The sequence below is a fragment of the Oryza glaberrima genome, chromosome 9 (genome assembly GCF_000147395.1).
Source record: "Oryza glaberrima chromosome 9, OglaRS2, whole genome shotgun sequence".
Taxonomy (NCBI): domain Eukaryota; kingdom Viridiplantae; phylum Streptophyta; class Magnoliopsida; order Poales; family Poaceae; genus Oryza; species Oryza glaberrima.
Window position 1 is genome coordinate 4,218,816 of NC_068334.1, and position 26,349 is coordinate 4,245,164.

Sequence of the window (26,349 nt, forward strand, 5' to 3'; positions counted from 1 at the left end):
TACCTGGTATGAAGTGTAATATTTGCCAACATTATCTAGTCCAAAGTGAAAAAACACTTCGATAAGCACAATGTTTATACTATTTCAAGTCTTTGACTTAGTATGAATACTCATATTTTAGCGGCAGACGACGTATTCATCGATAATGAGATACCTATCGTGACTTGTTAATCTCAACATATGTCGGTCTAGTCTTTGGTACATGCTCATCGAGGTAGGCGTACATATGTGTGTTTATAGTTTATCTGTGTTTGTGCTATGTATTAAAATAAGAATACTTTGGCTGCCCTGTTCAAATGACATGACAAAAACGATACATCTGTTCATTCTTTAATATGACATCAAACAAAGATATAAAATCATTTCCAACATTACACTGGAGCATTCACAATATTATATATAAATAAGTAAATGTTTAGGAAACAAAAAAAAATTCTTCCGTCTGTGGCGCCGCCTCCGTTTTTGTATACCCCAGTAGTGTAGTGTGTGTGAGCCCCCACAGCCAGCGAGCGACGCACGCATTCCTCCCTCCTCCCTTCCCTTCCCCACCCCCCACAAAACCCTCCCACAAATCCCTCTTTCTCTCTCTCTCTCCCCCCCACCTCCGCTTCCTCTCTCTCCTCTCTCTCTCTCTCTCTCTCTCTCTCCTCCTTTCCCCCTCCTTCCCCTTCCTTCCTTCCTTCCTCCGCCCTGCTCCTCTCTCGGGATTCGCCTCCGTTCATCCGCCCGTGCGGGAGAGCGTAGCGGAGCAGAAGCAGGCGCGTGCGGCGGCGGCGGCGGCAGCTGCGGCGGCGAGGAGTAAGAGGAGGAGGAAGAAGAGGACGAGGGCGAGGAGGGAGGATATGGCGGCGGCTAGGGTTTCGATCCCGGCGGCGGTGCGGCGGACGATCCAGAACATCAAGGAGATCGCGGGCGGCCACACCGACGAGGAGGTCTACGCCGTGCTCCGCGAATGCAACATGGATCCCAACGAGACCACCGATAGGCTTCTCAACCAAGGTAAAATCCCAAATCCTCCCCCCATTTCTCCCTCCCTCCCTCCCTCTCGATCCTAGTTTGATTTGATTCGGTTCGGTTCTGTTGGTTCCACTGGTAAAACCTAGCCTTGGCTTGTGGGGGGGAGGGGACGATGCGATGCGTGATGCATGGTAGGTCTCTCTCGTGGCGCGCCCGCGCCTGATTTGATGCGTGCATGGTTTGATTTAGGGTTCTAGAGTCTGCACCGCTCTTCTTCCGGTCTTCCCTGCTTTGTTTGATTCAAGAGCGCAAGAATGTTTTCTATAATCAATTGGGGTTTACAGAGAGAGTGGTGTGCTGGAGGTTAAGTTGTGTTGTGTGGTTCATGCCTCCTGTTGGATCCGGCTTGGTATCGTGACTGCTTCAGTTTGTTATGCCCCATGGGAGCTACGTATTTACTTGTTGGTTGTGTCTTATTTGGAGTGAAAGAATATGCTCAAGGATAGTCCTTCTGGATGCTGCTGCTTGGATCTGAAGTAATTACAAATTTTATGAACTGAGGGACATCGTTGCTTTTGGTTTCGTTCTGTAGTTGCACTGTACGGCTGGTGGTTTCACTGTAGGCGCAGTGGTTTCTATAGGATGGATGCTTCCACCTTTGCAACATGGAACTTCTAGTGCTACCTGTAGTGAAAATTTGAAGTTGATGCACAAATGTTTGTGTGGAAATTGAAGCTGAATGGCCTACCAAAATAAAGATGCCATACATGTAAATCAAACTAAACTTGGATAGAATCATACTGTTCTGGAGTATGAAGCACAAAATTTCATTGGTCCTACTTGATATTCATTTTATAACTGATGTTAATTATTGTTTTGACCCCGAGAATGCATTTCGACAATGGAAAAAAATGCTAACGTCCAAACAACACCTCTACATGCTCATTACGGTATTTACACTTGAGATCTGCAAAAGATGAATTCTCATGTTTTCATGATTTAATGTGTGATCATCCAGGTACACATTCGTGACTAGGCGTCTATTCATAACCTATCTTGAGTAGTACTTCCTTTTTCAAAAGATAACCCAAACCCATGTGAAGCATAGAACAGTGATCTGTTTTTAATAGCAGTGGATTTTATGATAACCTAATTTCGTTCTGAACCAAATTTTGATATATTGGTATTAGGATAGCCCTTCTTTAAACCATATTGCAATTTACAAATGATATTACTTCATCCTAGCATCGGAATACTCCGTGGGAATGCGAGAGCTACAACCATGAGCTGTGTAATTTTTGAATGTCATTCAGATTAGCTGAATAGGCTCCATAAGAACTTTAAAGAAAAGCATTGCATTGAGCATCAAAGGCCAAATGTGTTACATGGTTTTGAGAAACTTAATGTTGGTTCATAGCATTTTATTTCATCTTTTTTGTTTTTGTAACATGGTATGTTCTTCCCGATTAAGAGACTTTGGATTTACACCTAGTCTTATAGATACCTTAGCTAATGGGTCATGGTTGACTTCTTTGGAGTGGCTGGAGTACTGGAGTTTATCTCAAAGATAGCTTTAAAGATTAAAGAGATCCAGCATCCTTTTTGTGGTCAAGATGGTCAGGATTTATTCATCATGACATGACTTTGACCCATGCCTAGTTAGTGGTGTTAGCATCAACTTCACTATTTTTTTTTAATCTTTATGCGTTACTCCACCAAAGCTTAAATTCTAGTCCTTTCACCATAAGAGAACCTTGTCTTTATATGTAGAGAATGGATCTTTCGTATGTCATATTCCCTGGAGATTGTGTTGAGGTAAACAGCATTTATGGACTGTTTGAGGTATCCCTTTTGTGCTTAACTGCATGCATTTTGCTAACGTTTCCCCCCTTTTTTATGTTAGGCACATTCTATGGAAGATGCTTGATTTTACCAAACCTTTTAATCAAATATTCACTTATTTCAGGTACATTCCATGAGGTCAGAAGAAAAAGAGACAAGAAAAAGGAGGCAAGTATCATATCCTCCCCTCTCCCTTGCTTCTGTTGCTTTTTCTTTATCTTTATTTCATAAAGTTAAGTACTGGTGCAAATTATGTGTGAATTCAAAAATTAGATTTCATGTGAGAACATGTGGCCTGGTCCCAGTTAAATCAATGGCACATGAATGATGTTTTCCAACTTTGTGATCTTTGCAATGTACCCAAGCACTTACTTTTTTTTTGTTTTTTTCAAAATTAGACCTGCTATAGATATGTAAGTTCCAAATGGGTGGTCAGACTTGTGTTAGGTATATCTGGTCAGACACATTAGGTTGAGTCATATGCAAATGTAATTGATGTGCAAAGCTATGAGATGGAAACACCGTTAGAAGATGTTCAAGTGATATGACATGCTGGTGATGATAGAAGTTAGTTTGAGATCAGTATCAAATCGGCCAGCAGGACATGATTTGCAGGATACATACATCATATATTGAACATGTCAGAAAAAAAAGAATACATATATGCTAATGATTGGCAACATGATATTTGTTAGACTACAAATTTGACACAACTAATTCTACCTAAGCTTTGGATATGGTTGAAAGAGTCTCCATAGTAATGTTGTTCAACGCAAATTTTTCTTATCATGTTGAATCTTTCTGTTCTTGTTCTCCTGATATGCATTCTGATTCTGACTTTCTTTTATTCTTGAGAAAGGAATCCTAAAATCTCGTCCCCTCTTTAAATACATTATTAATCAGTTATATTGGTTCATTGCCAATTCTAATTGCCACAATTATAGAATGCCATATAATCAATTGGGACATTTTTGTTTAAGTAACTTTCTGTTCTAAAGTGCCTGAATGTGTATTTTCCTGCTTTCTCGTATAGAGTGCCAAAGAATCTGCCGATGCTCGATGGAGGCCTGGGATGCAGGGGCGAGGTGGAAAAGGTGGATGGGGAAACTCTTCACGCCAACTATCCAACTCCTCTGGTATGCATGGCATCTGTCTTCAAAAATGGAAGTGCTCTATCAAACCTATACTACATGTGGCATCCGTGTTGTGATACACTATGAGCAGCTCATGTTGCATTCTTGTAATCTTGTTTAATTTAAAGAGTGGTTTCTCTTTGATATCTGATGGATTTTGTAATATGTAGAACTGCCTGCTCATTATATGAATGTTACTGCCATTTGATTTTCTCCAACTTTTCAAATGCATGAGTAGATATAAGAGCTTAGTATATTGAATCAACTGGGGTTAAGTATCCTCTTGACATTTATAGTCACATGTTTTGTACCCACTTCAAGAGTAGCCTTTTAGTGAAACTTTATAACCATTTCATGTTTTATTCTGTGATACTTCAGACATAACTGGGAGAAATGCTCCTGCTGAAAAGGAAATTGGAGTGAATCCAAACATGGACAAATGTAACAGCTCTGTACCTGTCAATCCAAACACAGACACCAAGACGTCTACTTCGATCTCAAGGTATTTATAGTGCAAAAGATCTTCAGTCACATGATTATTGTTTTCTTTTTACTAAATCCTGTTAACCTTGAGTCCCCTTTTTTGTTGGTATTTACATGCTGGTAAGGTATTTTTTTATTACTCATATTGGAAAGGATGTTAATTGGCCGGAGTTATTTGTTAATTGATTTTTATTCTTATTTGGATGTGGATTGTAGATGTTTTTCTTGACAAGATCATGTTTCTGCTTTACACTCCCATTTTTGGCTGGGTTCTTTGAGTGAAACCCATACCAAACTGTACTGCTAGTAGTATCTTTGTTGTGTATGTTCAGAAGCACTGTTTGTAGGTTACTTTCATGTGCTTTCTTGAAACATACACATTTTCTGGATTCCAACGAAAAAGTAGAACATATGTGTGTATCTATTTATTCTTAAAACAGTGTGCCATGTGTGGTGTAGATTTATGTTATTCAGCTGCAGCAGAACATCAGTACGATGCTGTTCTTTTTTTCTTTTGGGAGGAATGATTAAGGAGCTGTAGTTTTGTGTCTTAGTATATGATTATGTTAGAAAATTGTAAAATGCTAAGAGGAATAGACCACCTAAATTTATGAATTGCTAGTTTTCTACATTGTATTCCAGTGGAGAGTATTTAGAGCAGGTACAATAGCAGGCTATAAGCCAGCTATAAACATATTTTAAAGAGATAAAGGAAAAGAGAGAAGAGTAGCAGGCTACAGATCTGCAGCCAGCTGCAGCACGGACTCCAAGGCATAATGTGTGTATGACAGGTGGGACCAGCTATTAATAGTATAGTAAGCAACTATTGTATGAATTAGCTATTACATTGGCTATAGATGATTTGGAGCTAGTAGTGGGCTATACTATTAAACTTGCTCTTATATTTCTTTTATTCTGATCTGGAGCATAGTGCAAAAAACTGGACCGGTGAGTAACCCGGACGATGCCTCGGTTCACCGGTCCGACGGTCTGACCGGTGAACCGCCGGTTGAACCGCGGTTCAATAAGTTATTATATATAACATGTATATCTCTAAAACAAAACGAAGCAAAGGTGGGATGGTTAGACCTACTCACTCTCAATGCGCGTACCCAGGTTCAAATCCCCATTCCACCACCCTTTTCTATGCATTTTGTCAAAAAAACAGTCACGTGGGCCTGTAGGGCATGGACTGGGCCTTAACATGGCCCATTAAACTCCTTAACTCCTTTGTCCGGTCCAACTGAGCCGGTTTAATGGCCGGTTTAGTCAAAACCCGCCCGGTTCAGCCGGTTCAATCCGGGTCGAATGCATGTCCGGTCTTTCAGTTGAACCGAACCGTGGAGACCTCTGGTTCCGGTTTTTTCCGGTCGAACCGCCAGCCCGGTCCGGTTTTTTCCACTATGATCTGGAGTTTAACCAGAATTTGTGGCTTGATGTAAATATTTTTTTTTTACCGATGCTGTTTGACTGCATAGCTATTCTTCATTTACAACTTAGTTTCTTTGATTCACATTGTTTGATGGTTTCTTGGATCATTTGGTATTTGGAGTTTGCCAAATGGATAAAACATTGAGGTCCACTTATTTCAGTATTAGCTTATCCAATTAAAATGCACCTGTTTGGACATGCAACTGACTTCTTTACCAGTTTGTCAGTTGGCCAATCCAATGGTTCATCAGAGCCTGTTGCTTCCATGGAGAAAAGTTCTCTTGCTATAGGTCAGTTGCAGATTTCAGATTCAAAAGGAATATCTGATTTGGAAGGTAATCCAGAAAAGCTTGTCAATGGCTTAGGTCCAGATGTAAGACTATCTTTAATACAGTCAGCACCATCTATATCAGGGGAGTGCATACCAGCTTTGGACCCAGTGCTTACACCAGCCCCTGAAGTCCACGGCCACGGTGAGACTGTTTCCACCAAACATGCTTATGCAAGTCAGTTGGCAGCAGGAGAAAAGGTGGTTTCTAATGATGTATCAACGGCTTCACAAGGTACAATATTTGAGTTGGGAGTCTTGGGACTCTTTGGTTAGTGTTGTCATGTTTTTAACACCTTTTCATACTCTAGGCACATCTCGATCTTCTGGTTCGTCATCCACTGTGGTACCTTCTGGTAGTAGGCCATCTTCAAGCTGCAGTAGTCGTGCACAGCAGTTGAGCAGTGTACAGAAAGGTACTTGTCATTCTGAACTTCTAAATTTGGGTCCAATCCTTTGCACGTCACTGAAGCAAATGATATGTTGATGTCACTGTGTAGATTTTTATGATTGTTACCTTGCAATTGATGTTTGACCTTCCAAATGCGACACTAGGGCAAATGCATTATATCTGCTGCTGCTATTGAGCAGATAGCGGCTGCTACATGGCATTTAATATGTTAATATTCTGTGTTAGATTATTAATTGGACGTTTGGACATGTCATCAGGTTTTCACAATCATCAGTTCTAATGATTATAAAGTATAAAAGTTACCTTTGTAGACATTCAAAGCCTTCAAAACACGCATGGGGATTAGAGATGGCAATGGGAACCCATGACCCGACACCCGACGGGTTTTTACTCTATTATATGGGTATGGGTACCCGTTACCCGCACGGGTGTGGGCATGGGGACGATTTTGTACCCTCGACGGGTGTGGGTATTTAAGTGGGAATATTTAGCCATCGTGGGTGTGGGTATGGGGCAAGGGAACCCGATGGGTATGCACCCGTTGCCATCTCTAATGGGGATGTACATAATTCAACCTGTTTGAATGCCATCATGCAGCAGGGAATACATGTGGCTGGCACATACTTTCATCCATAATTCAAGCTGTTATGATCTGGCTCGCTCTATATTTAAGAGTAAATTGCATCGCCGGTACACGAACTAGAATCACAACTCTGTTGTCCATTGAGGATGCTTCCATGGTCATAGTTGTTACAACGTCTGTACTGGAAAAGAATAAAAGATTTGGTTCAGTACGGTACCTTGGTAGGATTTTTTTTTTCTTTTGCTGATATTCCAGGGAGAATAAAATAGTTCATTCATATTGGTTCTAGGGAACTAAGGATTTGAATATTTGAATCCTGGTTCCTGTCTCGCACCCTTGCCAGATGACGATGAAAAACCAATTTTGCTGGCCCTTTTGTTGTACTAACTTATACATGAAATTGGCAACCTTCAACAGTGACGCTTAAACATTACTGGCTGTTCACTTGTTCATCCGTGAAATCTATATTGCTAAGTTATGTTATGAATTAATTACTATTTAATTCATGTATGGTAGATGCTACCATATACAGAATCTACAATGCTTTTTGGTAGATGTTCATACCATTTTACTACGAAAAATAAAAAAGTGTGACCAAAATTGTCATAAAAGAAGTAGCATTTCAACTCTCCATTTCATTCCACTTCAACACTTCCTGTGTCTAGTTTATACCACATGCTGTAAAGTTGTCAAATTCTTTATTCCCCAACAGATTATTGTTATTCATCAATTATTAAGTTACTTATTTAAGTCAATTTTTTTTGGATCTGGATGGATTGTTCTTTCTACTTGAGAATATTGCCTCTGCTTTGCTGATTATAGTTATAATTGTGTTGTCTAGTTGTTCCAAATAAAGAATGGAAGCCAAAATCAACAAACAAACCAGCCCATGCTGAAAATGTTATATGTGATAAAGTGCCTGTTTCTGTGGAGACTGTTCCCCAGTCGATTCTAGTATCGGATTCCATCCATAAGGAAGATACCACTTCAGGAGTGGAGACAAGGCCAAGTGACATGCGCCTGTCTGACAAACAGCATGTTATTATTCCTGATCACCTTCAGGTTGCAGAGTCAGAAAAATATGGGCTTAGTTTTGGCAGTTTCGGTGCCTGTTTTGAGCAATCTGCAAGCTTTTCAAAAGACACTGAAAGTGAGAAATGCTCTACACCTCAATGTGAATCGTCTCAGGACGCAGATGAAGTTCTGGATGAACCTGCTGCAAGGTTTGTGTTCTAGTTAATGCGTTTGACACCAGCAGTCTTATTAAACTCTTTGCTATGTATGCTTGAATTTGACTTCTCTGAGTATCTACCAGCATAATAATTTACTTAGTTTTGGCTCATTGCTCCACCTTCCATGTCCCATATTAGTTAGTTGTGCCTTTTTGGTCTACTGTGTAAATGCCAAAAGGAATCAGTCCATGTTTTCTTATACATATAATATTTAGGTACTTTTCACAATTTTTGGTGCATAAAAAAAGGTTCTCCTAACGTTGTTTTTAGGTCACATAAAATCCTTGTTGGATATTTTGAGGATATGGATCTAGTGAGGAGTTGGACTTTCCATAAGATAATACTATTACTTCAATGTAACACTTCACCTTAATTCCATGGGGGCTTAGGGGTTTGTTGGCATGTTCCTGTTCAGATTTTTAAGACGTCTGTGTGCTTCATTTTCATTTTCATGTCTTGAAATCACTGCTATAAACGATGCCCCCCTAATCTAGGTACTAGATGTTACCCTACTCCCTAGTGCTTGTCATTGCTGGCTGCCAAGGTTATTCATGCCTTGCCTGCTAGTTGCTGACTGCGTGCTAAACACCACCCTTCTGCTTTGCCCAGTTTCTCAGCGCCTTCTAACCGCTGCTTGAAATTCAGGTGGGATACATTGTATGAGTTAGTGCAATCGGGCGTTGCCCATGGACCTCGGTCTAGTGCTTTCTATTTGTATACGTATGGTAACCTTGGGCATGGTTCTCATGTTTACATGTAGCTTAATGGTTGTTAATTAAAGTATTTCTTGCAATTTAATTTATTTTTCACATTATGATTACCTTCTGTATTCAGTTGCATTCATCCTTCATTTTAATTTGGTAACTGTACTGCAGTCATCAGGGTGTGTCCTCAACTGTTGAAATGGCAGCTGAGTCAGATCTGCAGCAGCTGCCTGCTGAAACGGCAGATAATATTTTACCTCAGAAGGTTGATAGTTCCTCAAGTATTCCTGAAGTTGCAGAATCAGACCAATCAAACGATACAATAGCTTCACATGTACCTCAAGATTCAGTTGAAACTACTACACCTTACCCACCACAACAGTCACATGGAGATCAGATTCCATCACTTGAAACTTCTGAATCTCAGGCACGTCTGGTGCTTATGTGACCCATCATTTTTTCTTTATATATCTCCTGTTCATATGTCAAATGATTTGATTTCTTAGATGTTGGTTTACATTATACAAGCAAAGGAATCTTATTCTGTTCTCTCATAGTCACTGTGTTACGCTGAAATGCTATGCATGATTACATAATTACTTTTTTATACTAGACGTTTTAACAATTCCTCAGCATAAAATTGATTTTGCATCATTTTATATTTCTTTACCCTCTTGCTGAATGCTTTTCCCACATAGTAGGCATTCTAGTTGCCCTAGGAGTTCATTTATTGGATGTTTTGCATTGGTCGAACCATTTATGTTATTTCTACCTGACATGAGCTCCCCAGCTCCTGAATAGAACAATCCTCTGAGCTATTTGTGCTCAATCTGTCTAATTGTTTCATTAAAAAAAAACTTGAGTGACTTTTCATTTTTTTTAAAAATAACTTAATGACTTTCTGTGCGTCTTAACAAGTGATTACACGTACAGGTACAACAGGTCAATGACTCTTCTGCAGGCTATTATACACAATTTTACCGACCACCTGCTGATTTTGATGGCCGTATCTCACCATTTACTGCTTCTGGAGCTGCTATCAAGTACGGAAACTTGTCGGTTATGCCCACACAAACTGGGCATGCCCAAGAGGTTTGTAGATACAGCTTAGCAATTAATTTAAAACTTTATTTATTTATTTATAAATATATAACTTATCTAATGCATATTCACCTGTACCATCTATTTTGTTAACAACTTTTCGTTCTTGTAACAGATTGGTTAAGTACAAATCGCATGCTATTACGTGCTAAAAATTGAAACATGGCTCTCAATCGTGAGAAGATAAATTCTGTTAAAAATGCATTTATTTAATTCTTGAGCACTATAACAGTTGTCGGGAATATGTCTGAAAAGAAAGTGTGGAATAAAGCAAGGTACTATAAAGCTAGTAGCTGAAGAGTTCCCTTAAGCATTTGCATTTAAATAGTTGATGGCACAGGGTCACAAAGTGGTGTATTTATAATATATTTACTCAAGAACTTTAGTACCAATTGGATTAGCACAACCAACCCAAAAGACCTAAAGTCCGTCTCAACGCTTGTACAACGAATCAGTCAAGTCAGTGCTATAAAATGTTATGCACTGTAGAAGGCCATTAAGACAGTTTAACAAGAAATAGAGAAAATCGTTATTGTCCATTCAAAGTTCACTAGTTCTCTTGTATATTATCAAAAAATGTTACTATTCCCTTATGTTTTATCCATCCTTAATTTTGTCCTTATTTGCCACACTCATTTGTTTGCTGTTAGTGTGTTGTCGAAAAGTTTAAGCAAATACCATTTTGTCCTAGGCGCTTAAGGCTGTGTTTGGGAGGCCCCGGCACGCAAAACGAAGCTCATATTATTGCATGATTAATTAAGTATTAACTATTTTTTTTGAAAAAAGGATTAATATGATTTTTCTAAACAACTTTCATATAGAAAGTTTTTGCATAAATCACACCATTTAGCAGTTTGAAAAGCGTGCGCGCGGAAAACGAGAGAGGTGGGTTGGAAAAATGTAGGAAAGAACACAGCCTAAGTTGATATGGGAAACACTGCGGAAATAGAAAAAGAATGGAAGCCCTTTATTCCGCATTGAGCAGCCAAAAAAAAGAGGGACAGAGAACGGAGTGCTTCTTTCTCTCGTGCTCAACTCTGAGCAGGCTAGGCTGCAGCAACTAAATCTACCACATGCAATGGAAATTCTCATTGCAGGTCACGAAAAATTGAACCTTTCTAGCTTTCCTTTGATTAAGCCACACATGTGGTGGATTGACAGTTTCTTTCCTCTCTCTCTTCCTCGTGATCTGGTCCACTGTTCCTAGGACCCTAACTACTGTCGGTGCTGTTTCCACCTTCTCCATCAATAGCGTTGGTGGGTTCCTGCTCTGCACTTTCCTCTTCACCACCATGGTTCGCTTTTACCCTGACAAAGTTTCGCTGCCGAGCACATGTGCAATGGCGGCAGTGGATCATGTATGTGCAGCTAGCTGAGTTGCCTAGTGCAAAGAAGTGGAAGAAAGGAGGCTGACTGGTGAGGTCCAAGGTCATTTCTGCTATGTCATTGAAATTCTGAGAAACGTACCTCTGATGACGTTTTTCATGGAATGTTAATTTTAGTAGTATACATGGGACTTGACATTTTGTTTGGTGCCATCTAAAGAAATACTACCTTCGTTTTTTAATAGATGATGCCGTTGACTTTTGGTCACAAGTTTGACCATTTGTCTTACTAAAAAAAATTACGTAATTATAATTTATGTTGTTGTGAATTGGTTAATCACTCAAAGTACTTAAAGCATGATCTATACATTTGCATTAAATTTTTGAATACATGTGTTGAAAAGTCAACGGCATCATCTATTAAAAGACAGAGGGAGTAGTAAGTTTTTGATGGCACATAAGGGGACTCACATACACTGGATGACAAATGAAGAATTCTCTATGACAGTCTCATCGAAAGTCTCCAAGTTCTGCATTTCTCATCTCAGTCTTTTCACGCTATTTAATTTAGACTGGTGGAAAGGGTAGGAGGGTTGGATATATGGTAGTTGGGGAATCTTTAAAACCCATCACCATGTCCTAATAACACTTCCATGTTCAATATATATATTTCACGGAATCATACACCCCAATTTGATTCAGATTTCTACACCCGTGTTGCTGTGTTCTGTCTTCTCCATAGACAGTGTAGTGATTCAGAAATAGTTAAAATATTATTAGTGTAAAAATTGGTAATTTTGATGTACGTACCTTGAATCCAATGATTGTGTGATAATAGGAGCATATAATCCCAGATGTATAAATCCTTGCCATGTATTACATCGTGTTAATCTGGTATGCTGGATCTTGAATTTATGCTCTGTCCTGAGTGAAAAAGGTTCAGTGCATTTCCATGGTTGTTTTGTTTATTTTAGGGATATTCGAAGTTCATTTGGTCTGATGCATACTGTTCTTATGCCAGTTGTCCAAGTACCATAGCATAATAACATTGCTGTATAATTATGATTTTACATTTTCGACGTCTGGCAGTAGTTCGTTGCTGAGTAGGCTGATAATTTCTTTGAGGCACTTGCACTCTGCAGTTTGAGTTGTCTTCTGTTATTACATACAATTCAGTTCCTAATTGCTCTGTTTTAGCTGCCACAGGGAATCAACTCCTTCGTGCTGCCTTCAGTTGGGTCTACTCCACTTGCCACCCCAACCCCTGGAGCCGTACCAAATTCTGTTGGTATTCCACAACAGCCACTTCAATTATTCCGCCAGCATTTAGGTGTTTTACCTCAATACCCACCAAATTATTTCCCATACAGTCAGTATCCACTCTATGTTCCACCACAACCCCTTCATTTCATGGTTCCTCAACCCCCTTCAACCGGAGGCATGTATCCACCTGTAAGTGCAGCTGTTGCACCACCAGGTAAATACCCAACCAATACATACAAGCCTGGTGCTAACAATGGAACCCAGACACATGTTGGAAACCATGGTGCATATGGAACATATGATTCTAGTCCGTCAATCTATACAAATAACACTATGGTGGCAAGTGGAACTTCTGTCGAGAGTGATGATATCAGTGGATCCCAATTCAAAGAAACCAATGTCTATATTGCCGGGCAGCAGGTAAATGTTTATATGCATATCTATGAACAGAATGTTGTAAACGGCAGCTTTAAGTTTGGTTTTTTGCGTATTCCCTAGAAAAACAAAATAAAAAATGTTCAGTTTTTTCACGATGATACCTTCATTTTTAATTTTCAAAAATTTCAGATATGTTCTTGTGATCATTTGGATGACTAGGGTTCTCTTCTGATTACTCAGTCGATTAAATTCAGACACATCAGGTTATAGGATGTTTTCTAGCTTCATGCTTTCTTTTTTCCTATGCTACTTGTACTTCCACCATCGTCAATGAAAAATTTCAAATTTAGAAACAGTATAGTAAAAACTGGAAGTCTGTTACTCCTTCTAGCCATTAATTACTGGAGGGAATAACACAATATCTAGTAAGACTTATTTGCATACATATCTGGTAGTCTTATTTATTACTGATTGGATATTTTGATCAGAGCGAAGGCTCCGGTGTCTGGATTCCTGCCCCAGGACGTGATATTTCTGGTCTCCAGCCTAGCAACTATTACGGACTGCCTCTGCAGGGACAGCACCTGGCGTTTGCCCCTGCTCAAGCTGGTCATGGTACTTTTGGAGGGATATATCACCCGGCACAAACAATGGCTGGAGCCGCTGTTCATCCACTACTACAGCCACCTCAGGCCATTGCTGGGGTTGGTGAAATGGTTGGACCACCTGCCAATGGTTATCAGCAGCCACAACGGGCTCAGATGAACTGGCCTAATTATTAACGGAGGTAGTATATTTTTCCGAGTAGCCATCATAGGATGAAAAAGAACAGTTATTTGTTGGATATCTAAGTGTTGGCAAAGGAAGTTTTTTTTGGGCTTTCAGCATAGAGGTGCCTGATCAAGAGTGTATATATCAAGCATGGATGATCTGCAAGGAAATGTTGCAGATTCCCAAATGGTCTAGCGCTTATTTCTGTGGTATTATATGTAGCTGGAACTGACCATTCAGTTAGAGACGAGGGTCCACGCTTGTTCCAATTTTTTTTTTGCCCCTTTTTGGCCTTTGCTCCCCTTGGTTTTAAGTTTGCTGCAAGAAAGCGTGGGGTTTCTTCTCCGAGGTTATAGTTACTCTTTGGACATTTAAGTTCATTAAAGTGAGCTGGTGGGATTGCCGTTCTTTCCGCCTCTTCACCTGTAAAGTAAATTTTGGTGCTTCGAGAAACATGTCACTACTGTTGTACTTCGGTGTAATACAAACAGGCCAACCCTAAAGTTGCAGCGAAATCTTTGTTCTTTTCAGAGGGAAACATTTTGTGTACTCGTTCACAGCCCGTTCACGAAATTTTGGTGATAATTTGTTTGCAGTTACGTAGTAATGTGCAGCAAATATAGGTGACATATCTGATGTTTCAGACAAAACTCGTGTTAGCATCTGTTGCAAGTGAAGCTTTCACTTTGTTCCCGTGGAAATGCAGCACATAAAAATCGTGTGCCCAATCTGTCCAAAAGAGCAAGGCGCACGTTATGAAATCTAAATTTCCTGATTAAATATGGTGCAAAACGCAGCAGAATACAAACTGGAATTCTCTCGTTCCATTTTGATTTGATAAATATTCTACAACGGTGAAGTTAGTAAATTCCTTGAAATGAGGAAGGATTGGAGATTTTTGTAATACGCCCTCAGATGAATATTACTTGCCGTTTCCAATAAGCAAATTGCACCAAGTGCAGGCCAGGCCAATTTCAGCTGTTCGAAACGGCATGTATTTCCATCCAAACCCTCCAAGACATACGTCTATATTTTATTTTTTGGGTATGGTGTATTTTGAACAACGTTGTCATGGGCACTTGTGGTCACGTAAGATTAGTAACGATTTAATAACTTTTTTCAGATGCGCAAATTACGGTGGTGACCAAACAATTTATAAAGCTTTGGTACCCTTATCTCATCTCATCTCATCTAATGAACGAAGAATGTTTATTCCTTTCCGCAGTGAGCCACGTATACACCTTTACCATGAGCCTTTGGATTCAGGGGGAACGGTTGGATTGATCGGATTGATAGAGATCAGAAGAAGAGTCCACAGACTTCCATTCTGGAGAGATCAATTAGGAAAGACATACATGTCACTTATAAAATACTCCCTCCGTTTCAAGTTATAATATATTTTGACTTTAGTCGAAGTCAAACTATTTTAAGTTTAACTAAGTTTATAGACAAATATAGTAATATTTATAGTAATAAATTAGTTTCATCAAATCAATAATTGAATATATTTTCATAACAAATTTGTCTTGAGTTGAAAATGTTACTACTTTTCTCTACAAACTTGATCAAAGTTAAAACAGTTTGACTTTAGCTATAGTCAAAATGTCTTATAATTTGAAACAGAGGGAGCACTAATTATTAGGCAACTTTGACTAGGGAAAGGAAAAACCACATCGCTAACCCAAGAGCGAACTATATACCTAACGATCTATTAGGGTAAAATATATACATATGTATCGCTAATAGCCAATGCTAAAAACAAACTACGTTAAAAATATTTTAAAAAACATCTCCAAAATTAGGTTTTAAAATTTAAATTTTTGCAGAATGATAAGGCTGAAAGAAAAAATACAATTGAAATAAGAGCTGCTAAATGACAAAGGAAAGAGCAACTATAATAACCCAAAATGCCTCATTGTATTCTTTGCTCACCTAGCAGCATTTAAATACCTTTCATATACTGTGTAACAATATCTTAATTCCTAACATTATCATAGCCAATAGCTCCTATGTCGTTTAGTACGGAATACCCAACAAACATCAGTTTTCGGCAAAACTTAAATTATACCAATAATAGTTGTAATTACTCAGTTAAATTTTAACATATCTATATACTTAATAAAAAATACGTAGGGGTTCCGGTGTTCTTTTCATCCATCGTCTATCGCACACGGAATCAAATTCGGTGATCAATTTTTTTTGGTAATCGTATCGATTTCCTAATCTGCAAAACTAGGCCCACCATTCAGACATTGTAATCAGTTTTTTTAATCAAATCTATTTCCTAATATGGAAAACCAGATTTTCCCACTGGTTCAGTTTGCATGGTCTGCAACACCAGGCAATAGATACAGTCCAAATATTTCAAATATTTTGTTCGAGTCATGAACATATTAGGAATTACACGACCGACTAGAAATTTTAACATTTATAATTATTATAAATGATACTTAACAATGAAAAAAAGAGTCATAGTCGTGCGAATGCACGACTCAATTGGCTAGTCTGTGTGAAAAACATAGAGATTTTCTAGGATTTCAATACGAATGGATTTTTTTCTAAAGGATTTTACATTACTGGTTCTATGAAATTCCTATGAAATGTCTTAATCCATAAAATCTTTAAAGGAAATTTAACATCATGTAAATTTTCCTTCAAGTCTCTCTCTCTCCAAAGTCCTGCATTTTTGGTACAGTCCAACCAAATGGTTTGTTATATGTAGGTTTTTAGGGTAAATACAACCAAGAAGTGTCGTACGGTTCAATCAAATGGCCTGTTATTTGTACGGTTTTATTAAGGTAAACATTGCCAAAAAGACAGGTGAGCGGCTTCAGGTTGGGGAAGAGAACTTGAGGAGAGATTATAGGTTGGGGAAGAAAACTTGAGGGAGATTAATTCTAATTATTTATTGTGTTAACCCCAATAACTAATACTCCCTCCGTCCCAAAATATAAGGGATTTTGGTTGGATGGACTCTATCAAGATTCGTAGTCTAGAATATGTCACATCCAACTAAAATCTCTTATATTTTGGGATGAAGGGAGTTCTAGGCATATCTCTTCAAGTGAAAAGTAAATCCCATGATGATCCTAGAATGAGCCACGTCATTAGGTGAATAAGAACCATCGATGCAATAGAAATTTAATATGTACCATTGGATCTAGTGTTAGGCAAGTAAAAGAGGACCGAAATTTAATATGTACCATTCTGTGGAAAAAGAAAACGGACAAGAAAAGTTAAATTTACGTACCAAACTTTATATCAGTTAGTAATATTTCTAAAGAGAGAAAAAGAAAAACTGTTCTTATTTTGCAAAAAAAAAAATCTGACTTATTAAGAAATCACAAATCAAATTCCACCATGTTAAAATTTAACAAACGAATCAAATTCCACCATGTTAAAATTTAACAAACGTATTGCTCTAAACATCAATGCTATTCAGGCATGTAAAAAAAAATTGCTAAAACATATGCACTACTCCCTCCGTCCCAAAATATAAGCATTTTTTGACCTCGACACAGTCTTCGAGATGCTACTTTGACTAACAACAAGTATAAAAATAAGATGTTTTAAATAAAAAAGTTACATATTATGATAGTTTGTTTAACAATAAATCTAGTAATAAATCTAGTAAGATATGAAGAACACCATATAATTCAATATAACCTAACAATCTGAGCTACCATATGACTTACTAGGAGAGAGGGTACCATTCCTTCTACCAGTACTGGGCTATCCTCGGGCCATGGCCTCTTAGCCCAATATCCCTTAACATGGTTATTCCTGTATTTTTTTCTGTATTTTATTGTTCTATGTTTTACACTTGCACTCCTATTATAATTATATGTTTCTTTTATTTGTACATTTTCTCTATCATGTGCTTTTTCAATTGTTTCAAAGGAGCTCTAAATTGATATTTATTTTATGGCTATAAGAAACTCGCTCTAAAAGAAACAAGTGACGCACGTAAACTGAGTTTCACGCTCACGCCTGATTTGCATGTTATATGTCTGTCAGATGGGGCTGTTCCTTTTATTTTTGAGTTAATTTTAGAAAACTACATGCTCCAAGTGAATGAGGTCGTTATGAAACCACACCCTTATTTAAATTGTAATTGATTTATTCATATCTAACACATTATTTTTTGAAAGTAGTGAATTAAACCAAATAACCTCAGTGAAGAAATAAACATAAAAAATATATATACTATATTTTAAAATTTTAAATAAATATGTGCTCAACAGGGATATGGTTTGAAACTTGAGACCTGATACATGTGGCTCGGGTTACTGATATTATAAGACACCCGTCATGGTTTATACAATTGTGACCATTAAACACGGGTTACTGAAATTTATACTCTTTATCTCTTTACATCCAGAGGCAACATTCCACCGTGTTACGGATCTACGGTGTTAGCATATGCAGACTGTAGGTGTATGTAGAAAATGTATGTTTGAACTTTGAAGGAGCACACACAAAGGTGGCAAAAGGATAGGTAAAGTGTTACCATTGGCTAATGTTACAACTAGGTTTCGGTCGCAAGAATTTGCTGAAATTCATGTAGAATCTTAGATCGAAGTAAATAAACACAATTCTCATGATGAAGATAATATCAGTTATAAAAATAAAATCAAAGGTACATAATTATTTAACACCAAATTTTAAAACCCAAAATTTATTTTTTTTTAAAAATGAGTTTGAATCAAATTCGATGAAATTTTAAGGGCAATTTCAGCTCTCCATGTAAATTGTACAAATTTTGTTGAAGTTGATTAGTGCGCAATAGAAGATGGGGTTAGCCAATACTCCAAATGTCTAAAATGAACTAACTTCTAGAAATGAAATAAATTTAAACAATCATGTGCACATATTTTTGTTCATTTACACACAGAAAAAACCTTTTAATCAGTAAGAGCTTATTCGGTTTGAAGGATTTTCAAAGGAATTTTGTACAAATTAAAAACTTAATTTTTTTCCTATATGCATAATTCATTTCATAGGAATAGTTCCTACAAAATTCCTAAGGATTGTAGTTTTACAATTTTATTTCATAGGATTCTTAATATATATGAAGTATTGAGGTGAGACCTCTTGAAAAATTCCTAAGGATTGAAGTGTATGTGATATGCTAACCTTTTAGTTTTTTCTAATCTTATGATTTGGAAACCCTGTGAACCGAATAAGTACAAAGTAATATAACAACCCGCTCTTTCAAAGCTTATGAAGTCGTGCATTTGTATGCACGACTCTAACCATGTTGTTATGTGCTTTGTATACTTTTAAATGACATACACTCGAATTGAAAATAGTATTAATTAATTGTCTTATTTACTGTAATTGAAAAATATATTACTCCAATGAATAAAGTTGGTAGGTCATGTTTCACCTTTTATGCTTTACATTTAAAAAGAAGAGAGAATCCCTTGTATGCCACTAGAATTTGACCAGTTTCCTTATATGCCACTTAAAATTGGCTTCTCTCTTATATGCCACTAGTTCAAGTTTTTTCACCTTTTTATGTCACTCCCATCACAATAGTGTTAGTTGACCATTAGTCAAAGGTAAGTTTTTTTCGTAAATGACCAATATGCCCTCTCAACTAAAAATGTGTAAACTTCAAAAAATCATAACTAATTTATTTTAAATCTTTTTTGAGTGAACAAAATTTTGTCAGAACCAGTGAAAAATGCTCTTTATATTAAAAATATTGTTGAAAAACTGCATGTTTCATGCTTATATTGAAAATTTATTTGTGATGGTAATGGCTAAAATTACATGTGATGCAGAAAAAAAATCAATTTTCATATATTGTATCCAGTAGCTATATTAGTGCTAAAATACCTATTATTGGTTGTATACTAATTCTTAAGGGCAAATGCGTCTTTTTACAATGAAGTTAACGGTCAACTGACGGTGGACTGACGGCAATGGTATAAAAGGGAGGAGAAACTTGAACCGGTGGCATAAAAGGGAGAAGCCAATTTGAAGTGGCATATAAGGGAGCCGGTTAATTTAGAGTGGCATATAAGGGATTCTCTCTAAAAAGAATATAGGAGATGACTTGCTTTACTATGATCCTTCAGTATAATTACGCTTCTTGCTAAAAAGAAGGGGTTATGAACGCATCACGTAAGACTATCACTACTCTATTTCCAAAACAGTCGCACTATATCTGGTCATTCTTTGATGCCCATCGTCACCACTGTCGTACTTCACATGATCAAGTCCCAATTCCCAAAGTCTGAAGCCACCCTTTCCCTCTTTAATCCACTCTGGCTTTGCTGTGTTCGTTGTCTGAATCATTGACATACATATTATGAACTAAAAAATTTACAAATAATTAGCTTTGGAGGAGCAGAAAAAGTAGTTCTCTTCCAACTAATTTAGCTTTATATCAGCACAAACGACAAGTCAAATTTTGTGTAGAAAATGCTTTAGTGTCATATACATGCAACTTTAATGCAAGCCAAACCATCTCTAATGATAGTTTTTCTCCTAATTTTCTTTCAGTAACCAAATAAGGATAATTGTGTGTGTTTTTCATACCTTGCTTCATTCAGTTTAGTTTCCAATCCTTTTTTTTAGATGTTATACATGCAAAAATAAATAAATAAATCAGTAATTGAGCTACTGCTCTTGATGTTTTCAAGTTCACTGAAAGAAAAGAAAAGGTAAATTCAGTTGAACATTTGCAAGCACCAAGGAGCTACAGGATTTAAAAAATATGATCTACCTTATCATCTCACTAATTTGGATGACTTGATACCCACGATATGTGCTGCCAGTTTCAAACTTTGCTTAATCTCATATTAACTAAATTATATTCAGTGAGAATCTTCAGGATTCATTTCAGCTTGTTTGTTTGGGATAAAGACATTGAGGTGGCTACGTAATATGTGCAGATATAGCAGATTCCATATAAAATTCTAGGCAAATCAGTTCGTATAAGATAATAATACTGTTCAATCCTAATAAATATGTTATCTGAATGGATGTAATCATCTACTCTTTATGAATATTGTCATGTGCATTTTCCACAGCGGTGAGAGCTCCACTGTCATTTTGTACCGTCTATTTTCTCACATTCAACCAAATATATAGTTGAAACTTTAAAAATAATGGTATCACAAAGTAATAAAATTTAGTAAAACAGCCATACTATGGAAGTTCCCGTTAAAATTTTGCTCTTGCTCTTGCCTAATTGAGAGTAGTAAAGTAATGAGTTTTTTTCCCCAAATCCTGTAATTTACTACTCCAAAGAATATGTGTACATTCTGCTGTAATTCACAACCACACCATTAAGGCAACCGAGGTAGTAACTTTAAGGTTTAGACTAGCTGTATCAATCACTATACATTTGTCAGGGTTATGGATACCACATACCTAATAGTAGTTGACTAAATCTCGGCAGGACCCACCACATACCATGTCTTATACGGTAACTGACCTCGGATATGGAGGGAGTTTCGGATAAGGAAAGACAACCAGAGTTCTACATGGAAACGACAAGGACTACTCGGATTGTATCTATATTGGTTTCCCTAGTTCTACTTGAACAAGGGGACACCTATAGGTATAAATACAAGACCCCCTAAGAGGAGAAGGGACACGGAACAATAGATCGGGCCAACAAACGCCAAGACAAGACGCCGGATATCGACTTCAGAGATAAGCATGGCTAGTCCCCTATGGTGTCTATGGATACTGATAAGAGAGACATAGCGCTGTCTTTGATCTTGCCGCATGCGGATTCGAGGAGGAAGGCTACCTTGTTGTCGACTACGAGTCAGCACTTCAGACCGCCAAGTCGACAACAGTTAGAGAGGCTACCCCAAATATTGCACTGGTGTGATTATGGTGAATAAGAGCAACGACCGACTTCGGCCAACAGGAATAGGGTTATACCTAACAATTCAGGGGCCCGAACATATATAAAAAACTTCGTCCCCATCTCTTTTACCACAATCTCACATATATCCTAGTACCAACGATCCCCATACCATGCAAATACCGTAGTCATGACATCAAACGTCGACAATATTTATTTTGAATGTCAGGACTAAAATCTCGTGTAGAGATGCAAGAGGCTTCTTTTATACTACTCTATTTCAGTACATAAAATCAACTTGAGTGTTTTCCTATTAGGTTATTATTCTAAGAAACTGTTGAAACTGCGATGAATAATTCATTTTGCATTAACATTGGTGTAGTACATGTTATCATTCCCATTAGTGAAATTTTGTACTTTTTGAAGATTTTAAACTGGCTGGAAATTAGAATGTTAACGATGTGTCGTATATATAAAAACGGATGCAGTTATGCAGTTCAGTATACTCAACCCTAAAATTGAAATTGATTGAATATGTCCCCTTACCTTTATCTATGAACACAAGTCAAAACTGGTGTTCCAACCATATGCACTTATTCCTCGGTTTCTTTAAGAAACCCTTTTGCATAGTAACCATTTGGATGAGAAGGCATTATCTGCATCTGAAAGCAACGCCGTTGATGTCGATGAGGAGAGAGAGGCAGGCGGCATAAGCAAGATGAGATGGTTGCGATTGGGATGGGGAGAAGGCAGCGCCGGTGCTTGGGGGCGATGAATTATTGAGGTAATCCTGTTTAGTCGATAGAGATTTATTTATTTAATTTTGCCAACATAATTATAGTTTTTGTTGCAAGATTTTTCTTGGATTTGGTTGTTGTATCGCATTCTACTTTACTAGCCTATGATGTCGCCCATTCGCGTGACTCTAGGCCTTCTATTATGTGGTATGTGGGAGTGGTAATCTTTTCTATAGGCATACCAACTGAAATCTGAACAAAAGTACGACGCATATATTATTATTTTTCTGTGCAAAGTAGTCGATGTGTTCCAAGGAGAAAACTACTCCATCCATAACAATCGTTGACAATCACTTTCTGCAAATTCAACGCCACATGATAATAATTATTATAAATATCTTTCTCACGGTGTATGTTAAAATTTAAAACTTACTATTAAAAATTTTTCTAATTGATAGTTAAAAGATATAACTGTGACTTATGATGGTTTGGATGGAGGGGTTGTAATCTTTCCCTCCTACATGTAAAACGGGATGACTCATTAGCGCATGATTTATTAAGTATTAGAAAAAGAACTTAAAAAATAGATTAATATGTTTTTTAAGAATTTTTTATGTAGATATTCTTTTAAAAACGCATTGTGACAGTCCGTGAAACGTGTTAACGAAAAATAGACTAAAATCTCGTATACAGATGCAAGAGGCTTCTTTTATACTACTCTATTTCAGCACACAAAATCAACTTGAGTGTTTTCCTATTAGGTTATTATTCTAAGAAACTGTTGAAACTGCGATGAATAATTCATTTTGCATTAGCATTACATGTTATCATTCCCATTAGTGAAATTTTGTACTTTTCGAAGATTTTAAACTGGCTGATAATTAGAATGTCAACGATGTGTCGTATATATAAAAACGGATGCAGTTATGCACTTTAGTATACTCAACCCTAAAATTGAAATTGATTGAATATATCCCCTTACCTTTATCTATGAACACAAGTCAAAACTGATGTTCCAACCATATGCACTTATTCCTTGGTTTCTTTAAGAAATCCTCTTGCATAGTAACCATTTGGATGAGAAGGCATTACCTGCATCTGAAAGCAACGCCGTTGATGTCGATGAGGAGAGAGGCAGGCGGCATAAGCAAGATGAGATGGTTGTGATTGGGATGGGGAGAAGGCAGCGCCGGTGCTTGGGGGCGATGAATTATTGAGGTAATCCTTTTTAGTTGGTAGGGATTTATTTATTTAATTTTGCCAACATAATCATAGTTTTTGTTGCATGATTTTTCTTGGATTTGGTTGTTGTATCGCATTCTACTTTACTAGCCTATGATGTCGCCCATTCGCGCGACTCTAGGCCTTCTACTATGTGGTATGTGGGAGTGGTAATCTTTTTTATGGGCATACCAACTGAAATTTGAACAAAAGTACGACACATATATTATTTTTTCTGTGCAAAGTAGTCGATGTGTTCCAAGGAGAAAACTACTCCATCCATAACAATCGTTGACTATCACTTTCTACAAATTCAACGCTACATGATAATAATTACTAGAGTAAAGTAAACGGGTGGTACTTAAACTTATATGGGTGTGTCATCTAGGTTCCTAAACTCTCAAAATGCATATCCAAGTCCCAGAACTTGTCATAGTGTGTCATCTAGGTCCCAAATCGCCACAACCCCTTCAGGATCCTACGTGGCGTTGACGTGGCATGCCACACAGACATGACGCGGCATTATTTTGACTGACAAATATGACCCATTTAAATTTTTTTTCTTTTTCTTTTTTTCTTCTCTTTTTCCCCTTTATTCTCCTTTCTCCGTGACCCGAGCAGAAGAATGAGAAGAAAACGGAAAAGAAAAAGAAAAATAAAAGAAGAAAAAAAAGAAAAGAAAATGACATGTCACGTCCATGTGGCATGCCACATCAGCGCAACATAGGATCCTAGAGGGGATGTGTCGATTTGTGACCTAGATGATACACTTTGATAAGTTCTGGGACTTGGATATGCATTAGAGTTTAGGGACCTATATGACACAATTCTACAAGATTAAGGACCGCCAATACACTTTACTCTAATTATTATAAATATCTTTCTCACGGTGTATGTCAAAATTTAAAACTTACTATTAAGAATTTTTCTAATTGATAGTTAAAAGATATAACTGTGACTTATGCTGGTTCAGATGGAGGGGTTGTAATCTTTCCCTCCTACATGTAAAACGGGATGACTCATTAGCGCATGATTTATTAAGTATTAGAAAAAGAACTTAAAAAATAGATTAATATATTTTTTAAGAATTTTTTATGTAGATATATTTTTTTAAAACGCAATGTAACAGTCCCTGAAGCGTGTTAACGAAAAATAAGGGAGCAGAAGATGGGTACTTGTAGTTCCGATCGCAGCCTTAGAACGAATCTTGTACTACCATAATTTGAAATGGAGGATGTAATGTAGTGTACTCTTTGCCCTCATTAATCCACACGTGAAATTAGCAAGCAATTGATAATTGATGCATGGTCAAGAAGCAGCACACGCACAGAAACGGCCTCCCTCGTGTGAGGACGCCAAGAAAAGGGAAGAAATGCATGGGTGGGTGCATCATCGGATGGATTCTAGGAAGATAGGCAGTCAAGAACAGCAACAATGATAGAGTACTAGCAAAGAGCATTGGCACATGATGATAGACTCCCAAACATGTGTGCACCACCACCAAACGGCAGAGTGCAGACCGTACATTGATTGAGATAGCCTCCAAACATGTGCATCATGCCACCCTGGAGGCTGGGACACACTACTGTACACTGATTGTGGTATCCTCCAAACATCGTACGCTTGCTATGGGATCACTGGTGGAGAAATCATCTTTGGTCGGTCAACCAAATTCCACAATAGTCCCGGTTTCATTAAAAACCGGGATTAAAAACGATTTTTAGTTCCGGTTAAAAAAATTAATCTTTAGTCCCGGTTGGTAAAGATGATTTTTAGTCCCGGTTCATCCCCTGTCAGAGGCATGTTAGGGCGCCGAGGATCTTTAGTCCCGGTTGATACTACCAACCGGGATTAAAGATTACCACTTTAGTTACCAACCAGGAGTAAAGATCATTTAGATCTATAATCACCAACCGGGACTAAAATTCAACATATTATATAATTCCTAGTCCTTATCCTCTCCTCCACAATCACAACCACTTCCTCGACCACAGATCTTCTCCCCCCTCCCCTCTCCTATCTTACACAGATTCTCCCCTTCCTCCTTCCTTCCCCCTTGATCCCTTCCTCCTCCCTCCCCTGGAGACAGATGAGGCCACTCCTCCTTCCTTCCCCTTCCCTTCCTCCTCCCTCCCCTGGAGACGGATGAGGCCGCGCCGCGCGGACGCGGTGGACGGACGGACGCGCAGGCGTGTGGCGCAGACGGCCGTCTCTCTGTTTTTTTTTAATATTTTGTGATTCACTGAGATGTAATTTTGTGATTCATTGTATGGATTTGAGATGTATAATCTGTGATGTATTTGATTTGTGTGTAAATTTTTTAGGATTTGTGATGTTTTAGATTTGTGTGTATAAGTAACTTTAAGATTTGTGATGTGGATTTGGGATTTGTGATGTGGATTTGAGATGTTACTTTATTTGGGGATTTGGGGTTTGATTTGGGATGTGCATGCCATCCGACTCGGGAGAAAATAAAAAAGTAACAAAAAAGAAAAGGGGACCATCCGGGATTGTCCCTATCCTCTCTTTAGTCCCTGTTGGTAACACTAACCGGGACTAAAGATCCCTCTCTTTAAGATAGATCTTTACTCCTGGTTATTTCGCCCGGGACTAAAGA

At 37.8% G+C, this 26,349-nt stretch overlaps 1 protein-coding gene across 4 annotated transcripts; it reads left to right on the forward strand.

Annotated features, from left to right (window-relative positions):
• Positions 1–585: 585 nt before the first annotated feature.
• Positions 586–14,483, forward strand: LOC127784137 (GBF-interacting protein 1-like). 4 transcript variants are annotated; one of them, XM_052311333.1, is made up of 13 exons: positions 859–999; positions 2,728–2,799; positions 2,924–2,967; positions 3,833–3,935; positions 4,311–4,434; positions 6,066–6,136; positions 6,212–6,409; positions 6,486–6,590; positions 8,011–8,392; positions 9,277–9,532; positions 10,039–10,197; positions 12,729–13,214; positions 13,661–14,483. In XM_052311333.1, exons 4-13 carry the CDS (start codon positions 3,872–3,874, stop codon positions 13,952–13,954), a joined length of 2,139 nt encoding a protein of 712 aa, XP_052167293.1. In that variant the 5' UTR covers positions 859–999; positions 2,728–2,799; positions 2,924–2,967; positions 3,833–3,871; the 3' UTR covers positions 13,955–14,483. The 4 variants fall into 4 exon arrangements, with proteins under 4 accessions (XP_052167291.1, XP_052167290.1, XP_052167292.1 ...); XM_052311331.1 differs by lacking the exon at positions 2,728–2,799 and having other exon boundaries at positions 586–999; positions 6,066–6,181; positions 6,260–6,409; XM_052311330.1 differs by lacking the exon at positions 2,728–2,799 and having other exon boundaries at positions 586–999.
• Positions 14,484–26,349: the final 11,866 nt, after the last annotated feature.

Bases quoted from the DNA above. Each gene is read 5' to 3' on its own strand.
- LOC127784137 (XM_052311330.1), top strand. From the start codon at position 843: ATGGCGGCGGCTAGGGTTTCGATCCCGGCGGCGGTGCGGCGGACGATC. The intron at 1,000-2,923 runs GTAAAATCCCAA...CACTTATTTCAG, and splicing joins CGATAGGCTTCTCAACCAAG to GTACATTCCATGAGGTCAGA. The intron at 13,215-13,660 runs GTAAATGTTTAT...TATTTTGATCAG, and splicing joins TCTATATTGCCGGGCAGCAG to AGCGAAGGCTCCGGTGTCTG.